The sequence below is a fragment of the Schistocerca nitens genome, chromosome 8, assembly GCF_023898315.1.
Source record: "Schistocerca nitens isolate TAMUIC-IGC-003100 chromosome 8, iqSchNite1.1, whole genome shotgun sequence".
Lineage (NCBI taxonomy): Eukaryota > Metazoa > Arthropoda > Insecta > Orthoptera > Acrididae > Schistocerca > Schistocerca nitens.
This window is the reverse complement of record NC_064621.1, coordinates 547865128-547878152: the sequence shown is the minus strand read 5'-3', so window position 1 is coordinate 547878152 and position 13025 is coordinate 547865128. Positions and strand designations below refer to the sequence as shown.

The 13025-nt window shown below is 37.0% G+C and overlaps 1 protein-coding gene across 1 annotated transcript in view; it reads right to left on the bottom strand.

The window, feature by feature from the left end:
- Window positions 1-12551, bottom strand: part of LOC126198544 (histone-lysine N-methyltransferase ash1) — a 341958-nt gene extending 329407 nt beyond the window's left edge. The window contains exons 1-4 of the mRNA XM_049934952.1: window positions 12033-12551; window positions 4765-4916; window positions 4517-4669; window positions 2140-2271 (exon numbers count right to left, since the gene is read on the bottom strand). Of these exons, the coding sequence (XP_049790909.1) occupies window positions 2140-2271; window positions 4517-4654 (270 nt within the window). The 5' untranslated portion in view covers window positions 4655-4669; window positions 4765-4916; window positions 12033-12551. The remainder of the gene's footprint in view (window positions 1-2139; window positions 2272-4516; window positions 4670-4764; window positions 4917-12032) is intronic.
- Between the last annotated feature and the right edge of the window lie 474 nt (window positions 12552-13025).

The window sequence follows — 13025 nt, the reverse complement described above, 5'->3', positions numbered from 1 at the left end:
GAACAACTTTCTCTGATCTACACAGATAGAAACTGTCTCTTCAACACATCCTGCTCTCTCACAATCCCCCTTGCCTAAACCTCCGTAAACCTGTTCCCACTGCCTCACCTTACCTTTTCCCTACTCTCTTCCATCCACATCATTCCGCCTCTGTCCAAACATGCACTAACTGCTCCCCCACCCCAAAAAAAGTGAGCATTCTCCTCCCCCCACCCCCTCCTCTCCAACCTCTTTCCCTTCTTCCTCTGTATCTTCACTTTTCTCTCCTCCTCCCTCCCTTTCCCCCTCTGCCTAATCAATAATCAAAGTATCAATAATTAGCCTTTTTTACAGCCACGAGAGTGTGCTTGGGTGTATGTGTGGTTGTGAGTGTTAATATGTGTGTTACTGCTAGGCAAAGGGCTCATGCTCAAAAGCTAGTGTGAATGCTGTTTTCTGTTGTGTGTTTCTGTGCTCTTCGCATATATCTGCTATGGTTGCCTTTCCTTAACTTTACATACTTAATAATTAGGTAGACAATCGGAAGGTTAGCTGAAAAGAAACAGATTGGATGTGAGAAACATTCCCTAAATTTGTAAACCAAATTCTGTCAGCAGAATTGCAAAGGAGTAAGTCATATTTAAAGTTGTTTTATTGAACATTCTAGTGGTAAAACAAGTAATTCTTGTAGGAAAGGATGAGGTGCTGAATTTCATTTTTAGAATTCTTGCACATATAAAGCCCACAGTCTACTTCTTTGACAATGAAAATGTTCGAAATTGAAAAAATTAATGAATTCTCCGGACTAACATACTGCCTCAGAACTAAGGACTACCTGTTCAAATTCTGAACAGACTTTGCATCAGGACTAGTCTCTCTTCCAGCACTGCTGTGACTGGAAGAGATCCTGAGTTACTTTAGTTTTCAAAGAAGGTTCCGTTTCGTAAAAGTACAAACGCATATTGTCAATGGAGAATTCAGAACGTAAATTAAACTTGAATATGACAGACTTTAACTAAAGCATGTACTTCAAAAGGCTACCTTTAGCCAAGAGGTCCACAAGGGTGACAGGTGGATGTAATCCGACTCCCAGCTGGCTTTCAATAATATTCTGCATTACTGATGAGTCAATTACATAGATGGAACTCGCAGAATACCACATCAGATATGCAATTTGTTCAGAAACAAACTTATCATTGGGACAGCCCGAGGAAAATGAGACCAGCAAGCTGATATGCACTTTTCATCAAAGAGCAATTTTAATTTGCACAGATGTGGGAGTTCTTGCAGGCAGGTAGAAAAAGACAGTATCTTAAAATGTGAGCTAATGCCAATGTTCAGCTGCTGTTTCTCCCCACACAGTATCAATGGAAAGAACACAAAGAGAAGTGACATCTGTACACAATCACGCAACATGCAGTCATCTGCAAAGTGTAAAAGTAGGTTTAAAGATATTTTCATAGTGGGATAGACTGGATAAATGACAAACAAAAGGACACATTCACAGAAATGTCTTTGTTCATCTCCAAAACTTGTTTACTATGGGTAGAAGTCAGTGTTAAATAAATTATTAACTTCAAGCTAAACCACCGCGTGCTTTGAAGAAAGCAACAGACATTTTAAATGCCAAAAGTTTGTTAACTACTGTAAATTGCCAATGTACTCATTAAAACAATAACAATTTCCAATTATATGTTCAGTACATTGGAATATATTATACATAATTGTGTATGCAGTGGGTTATAGACAGTCACAACATGATAAATAATTGGAATCGAGAAGATAAAAATTTAGATACATCAAATATCAGAGACCCCAAACTTCTCTAAAGTTTTTTTAACAACATTAAACATTCATGGGTCTTTGCAAGTGGGGGGATGACAAGAAGAGGCATGCCACCCCTCTCCTACCCCACCCCACTGGAATCTTAAGTAAGCTTTTATTCATTACAGAACTCCTTACATTATGGCTAATCATAAGTTCTCTGGAACTAGTATGTTTTTTGTGTCTCACATAAAATTCAGTTCTTCCTGTGTGACATCTCAAAACTACCCAACTCATTTATACTAAAAAATTGCAATTTTAGGGTCCCACCCCTCTCAGATAAATTTCTCCTTACATCCATGCAGTTATTTGTATTTGAACTGTATAGATACATACCTTGATGGCATCCATATCCACAGTTGATGGAAGTTCATCAGGTTCTGAATCATCATCTGCAGGGCGGTGTATCACTGCACTCCATGCAGAACTCGTTAACAGTGGTAACGTATCACTCGCTACACTGGCATACTAGAATTAAAGAAATTTACATATATACTGGGATATAAGAATGGATACTCTTTATATCATATATGAAAATTAGTATTTCAGTGCTTTTGAAAAGTTTCCCATTAAAATTAAATTCATCAAGCTATTGTAAAGTTATGTCTACGAAAGCGTTTACTTTTACATGCTATCACACATTCAACTGCTGGCAGTTATACAATCAATATTGTCGATCTTTAATCAGTAAATAAGAAGAATGCACTGAATAATTTTTCATTAAGCTGAAATTTCAGTGGGAAACTTACCGAGTCATGAATGGATGAGCTGGAGGATACAATTCGGATTCCTAAAGGCCCGTCCACACGCAACAATCTGTCTGCACAAATGTCTGTGCACATTACGTCTGTGCAGACAGATCGTTGCGTGTGGACAGGAGATTTGCACCAATCTGAGGTGTGTGCAAACCTGGAAGTTGGAGTTGGAGGTTTGAGCGAAACCTCTCAAATCTGTGGGTTCAAACCACATCTGCGCAGACAAATTGGAGCGTGTGGACAGGAGATCGCCGCAAATCTGGCGCGAAACAGCTGTTTGCTCAGTCTAGTGTTTGTATTTGTGCGCACAGGGCATAAAATGGCTGATACTCGTCAGCGTTCTCGAGAGTTTGTAAGTGAATTCATTGAAATATATAGAAATCAGCCATGTTTGCGGAAGATTAAAAGTACAGAATATAGTGACCAAGACAAAAAGACAGCAGCATACAATGTTCTAATTGAAAAATTATGGGCAGTTAATACCTCGGCAAACAGAGAAACAGCAATAAAAAAAATAAATAAAAAAAATAAATAAATAAAAAAAAAATTTCTTTGCGAACTGTTTACCGAAAAGAGTTATGCAAAGTTCAGAAATCTAGAAGAGCTGGTGTAGGAGTAGATCAAGTATACCAGCCAACGTTATGGTATTTTGATCTGCTTGGCTTTCTTAGTGATCAAGAAACGCCAAGACCAAGCAGGAGTACAATTGGAGATGAAATTGGAGTGTCAATGTGCGAGGAAATGGAATACGAGGTAATGTAAAACATATTTCACATACGTTTATCAAAAGTTTATTCAAAAGAATATATTTGTGTGCAAACATAATAGAAAATTAACTGCTGTTATAAAAAGGAACATGAACATACTTGTCCATGTTTTAGGTTCGCCCTGCAACTCTCACAGTAAATTTCCGTGAGAAAACTGCTTTCGCTTTAGCAGCCACTGTCTACACCATTTTGACCGCTTCCTCTGTTTCCTGTGGTTGGTCTGAATGCTTCTTGCAACACAAGTTGCGAACACAGAGCACAACAGAACTTCCTCCATTTCTATATTTCAAAATAATTGAATTAAATTTTTGACGTTTACGGGGAGCGTAGTCGCTTGCCACTGATATTTCTTTTCTACACCGACAGATGGCAGGCGAGTAGTAGATTGGGGTTTGTGTCGTGTGAACACAGCACATTTACAGCGATCTTTTGCATGTACAGACATCTGCACCGATGTCTGCGTAGACAGATCGTTGAGTGTGGACCGGGCTTAAGAATGTTACACAGGGCAGCGAAAAATATTGGTGGAAAGGCAGACAGTAGGTTGACAGCAAAAAGGAATTGGGCACAAACAGAAAGAAATGAAAGCCTAAGAAATTGAAAGGGGTAAATGTATGCTAGTCCATAAATAAGATATGGAGTTATTTAAAAGAAAACTCACACACGAAGAAAGAAAGAAAGAAAGAAAGAGAGAGAGAGAGAGAGAGAGAGAGAGAGAGAAGGTAACTAGCATCCCAATAATCATAAACATGCAATTAAGGTTCTGTTGTAATGCAGGCTATCCCAGCTGAGTCTGTTCATTCTACGCAAAAGTTTCATGATTCTCAAAAGAAAAACTAGTTTCCATTTGGCATGAGAGTGTTAACAACTGACTACTAAAATGACTTTTGCCTTTTGTTGAATTATTTGTAACCACTCCAAAACTACATTAAAGTCTATAATAGGAAGGGGAAAAATGAAACATTCTGTCTTGGGAGAAAAGTTGATTTATGATACACTATAGTTTTCTTTCAATGTGACCAACGTAACACCGACAGTAGACATGATTAATAATAAACTCTGTGACTGTCTAAAAGAAAAAAGAAAAATATAAATGACTCTGTACTGTTACATACTATTCTACTTTTTCTGCACTTAAGCATAGTGTTCAGAATGAGCAAGACTTTTTGTATGGAGCCACATCTGACCAACCTTTTTCACATCACTGCTTGACGTTTGGTTGATAATACTATCTCCTGCTGGCGCAGTTGCCGTTCCTCCTCCTTCAAACTGGGTGTCTTGATACACTGGAGATGCCTTGTCTAGCTGGGGCATGCTGTACAGTTCCATGCAGATTTTACTGTTCTGTTATCACAGAAAGAAAAAAAAAATATTTCTTTCAGTTTAGGAATTCTTATCGAGATACAAAGTTACTCATGTGATGGGCATGTGGACCAAACCTTTCATGATAGAGCATGTACAGAACTGCAGAGCTCTTGAACTACATCAGTGTTGCTTGGGATAATAAGATGTTGCTGCTGCAGCATCACCTCACCCTTACATGCTTCCAATATTTGGTTTGTTTTGCCTATAGGATAAACTCTCATGATTGCTAAAACCAAAAAGAGAAAAAGACATATGTGACCATTGGATACTAATATAGTCAGTGAACACAACTATAAATGAGCATACCAAAAACAAAATTTAAAGTGAACACTGAGCAGTAAGATATGTAGACATGAAATTTAGTGTTCAATTATACAATACTGAAAACACACAATTATAGTTCATGAATCTAACTTCAATTTTAATTCTGAAACTGTATACATAGCAGTCCAACATTTCAGCCCTCTCCTGCTCTTAAGGCTCGTAGATTACTTACATATTTCTCCAATCACCTTGACAATTATCAACAAGATCTACATGTAACAAGTCTTTAAAATATTATTAGAATACCAAACATTCACAAGAAATTGTTATTTATGTGCAGCTGTAAGTAAATGGAGCCTACGGATCCTCAATGTCAATTATTAAATGTTTCATTTTACTGACAAGATGGAATTAGTAAACAATACTATACTCTGCCAACATACTGATCATGTTATTACCATTGAGGAAATACATGCCACAATAAATTTCCAATGAATGGAAAAAAAAGACCAACGAACTAGAGGGACCTCAACAGGACTATAGTCTGATCCACAAACAATGGCAGGTTGCACATGTCAAGACAAGGACGGTGAATGCACTGTTGCCAGTTCCAAGCAACAGTTGAGGACGCATGTGCACATGCTTTGCATTTCATGACAGAGTGTGTCCTGCAAATTAGGTCTCTCGCTTGCTTGTGTAGAATTTGTCACTCCCCACAAACACAGTCATGACAATTTGCAACAAATGGAATAAAATACAAATTTACTAAATAGCTCACTACAATCACAAATAATACTTGCATTGCGTACAATATTCACAGCAGAGTGCTCAGAACACTACTATTGCTCAGTGGTTGTCGGAGAACGCGTGACGTAGGTGCCCGTAAGAACAAGCCTAAGCTGATCGCCATCATTCTTGACTTCAACTATAGGTTTTGGGTGTTGTTGATTTACTGCTACACCACAGCGGGAAATGAACATTTTTACTGACGACATAAATTTGACTAAGAAACATAAAATCGTGACTCATTCATGGGCTTCACCAAGTCTCAACCAACTGTCCGCTTCCAACATAACCTAAACTTCTAACTATGCTACAGTTTGGACTGTCACCATCAGGAAAAGACAGTGGAGATGGTTGAAGCGAATAGGTAGTACAGTGGGTCTGTATCGGAATTTTACATTTCTCGTCTCTCCTAGACCTACATTTATTTAGCAGACAATGCAGTTTCTACTATCACCCACAAGAACTAAAATGCATTTTGTAAGCAAAATACATGACTGAAGTCTACAACTAAAACACAAAGGCAAAATGTTCAACTGCCATCTATAAAACATGTTACACTACACTTCAAAGTATTTATTGATGGCTCGTGTTGCTCACCAGGCCCAACAAGACTAAAGAAATGTACATAATGAGGAATGCCAAAATATTACAATATTGGATAATGGTTAATCAAAACATGGATGATACAGTGTCCCAGGGATATGACAGGAATGCTCAACTGAAGCAAAGAAGTCTAGTTAACTTCGGCTTTAAAAGGTGTAACCTTAAGGGCTGTACCTTAAGAGCTATGAACACTTATTCACCTCTTATGCTGTGAAATAAACATCTTCTACTGCAAGCTCTATGCTTTATATATTTTTGGAGAGGGTAGTATGGCCAAAACAACAAAAAAAGGACTCATCAACATGGGCTGCGGAATGCATACCTTAAGAGCACTTGTTTACTATGATAAGACATATTTCACAGCGGCGAAGATGAACAAGGGCTCATAGCTCTTCATGTATTACTAGACTTCCTTGCCTCAGATGATAATTCCTGTCATATCCTAGAATACTGACCATCCCTCCTGAGAAACCTTGTATTTATATATTTATTGATCCAAACAGAGAAGCTGTTTCATATACATAAGCCACAAGCATTTCTCATCAACCCCCATCTGTACACAGCAACTCATTGCAAAGTATGTGGTGGAGGCAGCTTTTTTTTTATTGTTCCGTATTTAATAGTTTCTCCCATAAAGCATGATAAATGTATGTATTCCAATGATTTGCAACACAAGACAAATGAATGCAAAAGTAAAGTTTTAAGTCACCTGTAACCTGTCTGAAATATGTGCAATTCTTCTTGAACATGAAATAAGTAATTGTATTCACAATGGAGTATATTGCAGTATAATACATAAACAATTTCGAATATATCTGTACACAAGTTTAAACACCTCCAACAATTTATATGACATGTCCTACACTTGATTATGTTGAATGGTCAATGGAAAAATAATTAAATACAAAATTGGAACTCATTTGATTAATGGAGGATGGTAAATATGTGCCAAACATTCAAAATGTGTGTGTGTGTATTACACAAATATTTTTCAGTAGTTGAAATACATTTCGCCACATTAACACTTAGGCCTAATGTCACAAATACTATGATTATACTGTTGTGACTGTAGCAGGTAAAACAAATGACATTTTACAGTAGATACTTCTACTTTCATATATCAGTGAGGGACATATATCTTCATCTTCAGTAGCTCTACAGCCCTTGGTGAGCCTTGGCTTCTTCAACAATCTTCCTCCACACATCTCGGTTATTTGCTGCTCTTTTCCACCCCCGGACTCCCATATTGCTGATATCCATTATTACCTCATCGATCCATCTTCTTCTAGGTCTCCCTTTTCGCCTAACTGAATGGATCATACCTTTCATCATTTTCTTTGGAATTCTATCCTCTGCCATTCTCTCCAAGTGTCCTAGCCATCGTATTCGCTGAGATTTCACAAATTTTACTATGTCCCTGCCTTGTACTAACTCTTGTAATTCGGCATTGTAGCGTATTCTCCAGCCTTCTTCCTCCCTTATTGGCCCATAGATTTTGCGTAGTATTTTCCGCTCAATGCTTCTTAGAGCATTTTTATCGTGTTCTGTCAACGTCCATACCTCTGAGCCGTATGTGATAACTGGGCGGACTAGGGAATTATATATTAGCAGTTTAGTTTTTCTTGTAACAAGGCTATTTTTGAAAAGCTGCATATTTGCAAAGTAAGCTCTGTTTCCTGCTTGTATTCTTTCCCTTATAGGTTTTCCAATACTGTTATCATTTGTTATTAGGGCTCCCAAGTAGTTAAAAGAGGACACTCCATTGAAGCATTTCCCATTGATGTTTAGGTTTTTAGGGGTTCTTCTGGCCTCAGATTGTGACATTACCATATATATTTTGTTTTGTTTTCGTTTACTATGAGGCCAATTTTTAAGGCTTCTGTATCCATTGCCCAGTATGTTTCTAGGAGTGTATTGGTATTTCTTCCTACTATAGCAATGTCATCAGCGTATGCACATATCCGGCTAGTTTTCATAAATATGGTGCCTCTTTTGTTGATTTTATTTACTGCACTATGCAGGGCTATGTTGAATAGGACAGTGGAGAGACTATCCCCTTGTTTCACACCTTTATTAAAGTCAAAGCTATTACTTGTTCTGCTAAGGACCTTTACTTTTGCTCTTGTCTCTGTCATTGTCATTCTGATTAGTCTTATTAATTTAGCACATATATCAACTTCTTTCAGTATTCTGTATAGTTCTTGCCGATTTATGCTGTCAAAGGCTTGTTTGAAATCGATGAATAAGAAATGCAGATCTATATCATATTCATAGAACTTTTCCATCATTTGCCTTATCACAAATATTTGATCCGTTGTTCCTCCTGTGAGGGACATATATCAGTGAGGGACATATATCAGTGTAGTGATTTGGCCATTTGTCTTTATAATGAGCACAGTAATAGATGAAACAGCAGATATAGAGTACGAACAAGAACAGTAGCTTTTTTAAAAATAGTGGCTGTGTTGCTAAATTTAGTGTATGCAGCCTAAGCATAAATATCTAATAGCATTTTAACAACAGTCCATGGCATTTATAGCAGCTGTTTTTCTTTGTTGAGTCTATTTCAACCTGTAACATACACCCGAAAGGTTCTCCTTCATAGTGTGATCTGTGGAACACGAAAATGAATGAATTCAACAGTCTTCCACACGGTGAAATAAACTATTCCACATTGCGCAACTGAGTTTAAAAAAAGAACAAATCATGCAATATTAAAGAATAATCCAGCTGCTACCATTAATTTTAGTTTCTATGATGAAGAAAATTGCAAAAACAACTCTCTCTCTCTCTCTCTCTCTCTCTCTCTCTCTCTCTCTCTCTCACACACACACACACACACACACACACACACACACACACACACACACACACACGACCAATAAAAATTTAATGTCAAAATGGAATATGTCAAATAGGCCTATTCTACTTTATTTACCATGTACTTTTATGTATGAAGCTCGTAGATGATACCCAAAATGACATTGGTGCTCACAATAAATGCTACATAATGTGTTATTTGCAAAGAGTTATGTAGGCTATGTCGTTACATACAGATGTTTGATTTCATGTTGGGCTATCACAGATCACTACAGAGAGATAATTAATACATGGGGTACCGTACACATTGTCCATTCGAAAAACAAATGGATCATGGAACAAACTGGATTTGAAGGCATAACTGTGATTGTAACTACACCGGAACATAGGCTGGCAAGCAAACATGGCCATATGAATGGTTGGGAAAAAGCTTCTATAAAAATATGACTTCAAAGTTTAATATAGGCCTATCTGTTTTAAAAACATATTTACGCATTCTTGTCAAGATACTTTCCTTCAGTGGACTGTAATCAAACAGTTTAATAATTTTGCAAAACCTTACTTTTCATTTAAAAATACTGAGCTTACAGCAGAACAGATAACTTTCATTTCACACTGCACTTGATCATGGCAACTGAACTGTTCCAATTGTTGCAACTAATGCACCGAAGATTAACTGTTTCATGGCCTTTTTAATATTCTTAAAACTACACAATACATAAGACCACGCGTGCATGACAGCAGAAATATACTGGTCTACATTGTAAAGTCGTAGCCAGCTGCAAGTCTCAGTGACAAGACTGTGCCAATACAATGAACATTTTTGACCTGAAGCCCCTACACAATAAAGTTCTAAGCTTATCAGTTATCTTATACTCGACTGTGGAAATGAAAATGAAGCCAACCTAGCTGAAATATACAATGTGTATATTATTATTACTAGTTATTTATTCAGACGAATGAAATTCAGTACAACAGTATCAGATGTATTCGATACAACAAAAAAATATGCAAATATATAAAACAGAAACAAAGTAGGATAGGATTACGTGAGGATAGAACAACGTTGCAGGTCTTTCCCAAATGGAGAACCTACAGATAGACCACCATATCAATATTATCATCTCTGCACTGTATTTCATCAGTTAAAAAGGCTGTTTCAGTTACAATATAGCTACTGTAAACATTATCTGTTTTGACTGGCTTTCAATTGGCAAAAAGAACCAGTTTTCAGTCCAGCAAATGGCTGGATTAGTCATCAATTCTCATGCTGGAAGTGGTTAATTTAAAATCCATACCACAGAGTTACTTGACATTTCTGCCATAAACAAAGTCTGTCGCATACTAAATCTTCATATTTCCACACTAATACATAACCAGAGGCTTACACTGACAATTTTATCTTAAAACAAAGACCTGTATAATATGTAATCTGCAACTTGTGTTGGTGAATAACATCTCAGGAAGCACTTCCTTGCAAATTTCTATAGGCTCTAAAGTAATGATTTGTTTTCCATTTGAATCTGCCATGGAAATCAAAATGGAATTTCAAGCTTTGTTCTTGTTGCTTGCAGAAAATAATGCTGAAATAAAGAGTGTCCATCTCCTCACAAGAACACAATTTTTGTTCTGTCTATCCCCAAAATGTGTTTCACCACAGTTGTGCTTCTCTCCTTGCGAGAAGGCAGAGCTTCATTAATGCATTATTTCTATGACAATCATTTACCAGTGTCAAATATGGTCCCCCTTCCAGTGTTTCCAGAAACTTAACTACAGCAATGAACTCTCACTTCAGACTGAATACACCTGGATGCTATTATGTTGCAGGACCAAAGATGCCAGTGTGTTTGATTGGTTTCACACCACAACAATGTCATTACTGAATATGACATATGATGCAGTGGGACCAGGTGAGTACAAATATGCTTCCTGTGGAAAAGAATGGAGTAGAAGCTAAATTTGTATTTATCTTTGGGAACACCTCAAAACTTATTGTTTCAAGTGCGCCACCAATTACTCTGTCTTACAGAGTAAGATTTATGGTTCAAGTTTGTCATGTGAAAAATAATGCCGCCTGCTGTAATCTTGTAAAGCTACAAACAAATATTACACCAGTTAATGAGTATATATAACTATTGAATGGAACTAAGACCATCAACACCTGATGTGACAGATAAAATATCTTTAAAAATGCATTCCCTGAGAATAGTTTAAATAAAAGTAAATCTCATACGATGTATTATTATTATATGGAAGTTCCAATAACGGCATGGAACACTTTCGATGTACTGAGATATCATCGGAAGGTTTTTAATACTGGCCAATTATACAGAATTATTAACAGTTATTACTTAAATCATTCAGCATATAAAAAAATGTAAAATTTTTTAAAACTGAATACTATAAGGATTTCTTTGTCAAAATATTATTTCATAAACACAACAGGAAATTGTTTTCGGTGTGGTATATGCAAATATAGGCCTAATTTGACGTTGGTCACTGTCACGGTACCTACCAAGCGGCAGTTTGTTGAGGCAGTATGAACACAGTTAAAGAAATTTAGTAATTTTTCATTAATTAGAAACATTCCCGTAAAATCCTGGTAACAAAAATGATACGCCATGAACGTACAAAAAGCTTCTCTGAAACACATGATGGAGCGTGTACAGCAATACAGTTATCGAAAAGGACTATAATGGCGTTACAACAATTTATGTATATTAACGTAAACACAATCGAACTACATCTGAGAAAGGTGTCATATAATGATAAACCGCACTAACATGAAAACCAATATCGAGAAGAATAATTTGTGTATGTGTTTCAAGTTTTAAAGGTCTATGGTTTAAAAAGGCCAAAGCGTCATTACCTCAAGATCTCCTTCAACGTTCGGGCATAATACGATTCGTCGATCAATCAAAATGTATTTCGAATGCTTCTTATTTACACCATGAACTACGACTGATGTCCGTAAACTTCCGGTTATTGCTTTCATCCGATAACTGAATTGATTATTTGAGCTTTTACACAACACACTTCAACACAAACTCAGTGTTCACGAGCACAATAAACACATAAACTTCATCACTTCAATTTCGGAACCTTCACGATACTTTCTGTTGTAATGTTTATCTCATTTCCAGACGATTCACATCGTAAATACACAAAGCTAAACAAAATGGCGATGAACGATTGAATGCACGGAGAGGGGAATGAACGGGTTATATCACTAAGTCGACACACGAGCAGAAATGCAGTTTCTCTCAATAGCACAGACAAAACACAGACTATACTCGTTAGCTTCTGGGAAGATGTGGTATATTTCATATACCGAACACCGCTTGCACCCTCGCAACAACATTTCATTAGCAACTAGCGGGAAAGTTTGGCCAACTGTCTTCTGTCCACCGATACGGATAATTGGTGCGCTGAAATCGACGATTGTTTCTGCACCTGTCATGAAGCATTTGATGGAAATATCGCCCGTCAACACGACAAAAACCGTTAATGCGTTGCGCACTACGACAGTACCGAAAGAAACTCATTCGTTTGCAATCGGTAACTATAAAAGCACGAAATACAATACATTAAATCATTGTTAAAACGCACAACAACCGCGTAACATAAAACGGTAAAATACGTCTTCAGTATTCATTAACGTTTGAAACAAATAATACGGCGATGCTGATGAAATACTGGGTTTCAGGCACCTATGAGGTTATATTATATATCTGACATTTTCATATGACTTGCAGTGCTTTGCGGGCTATTGTACGGTAAAAACATACCTGCCTCACATGTGACTGTATCATGGACAATACGGGATGTATGAAATACCGAATTGGCGATAGTTGACTGCAAA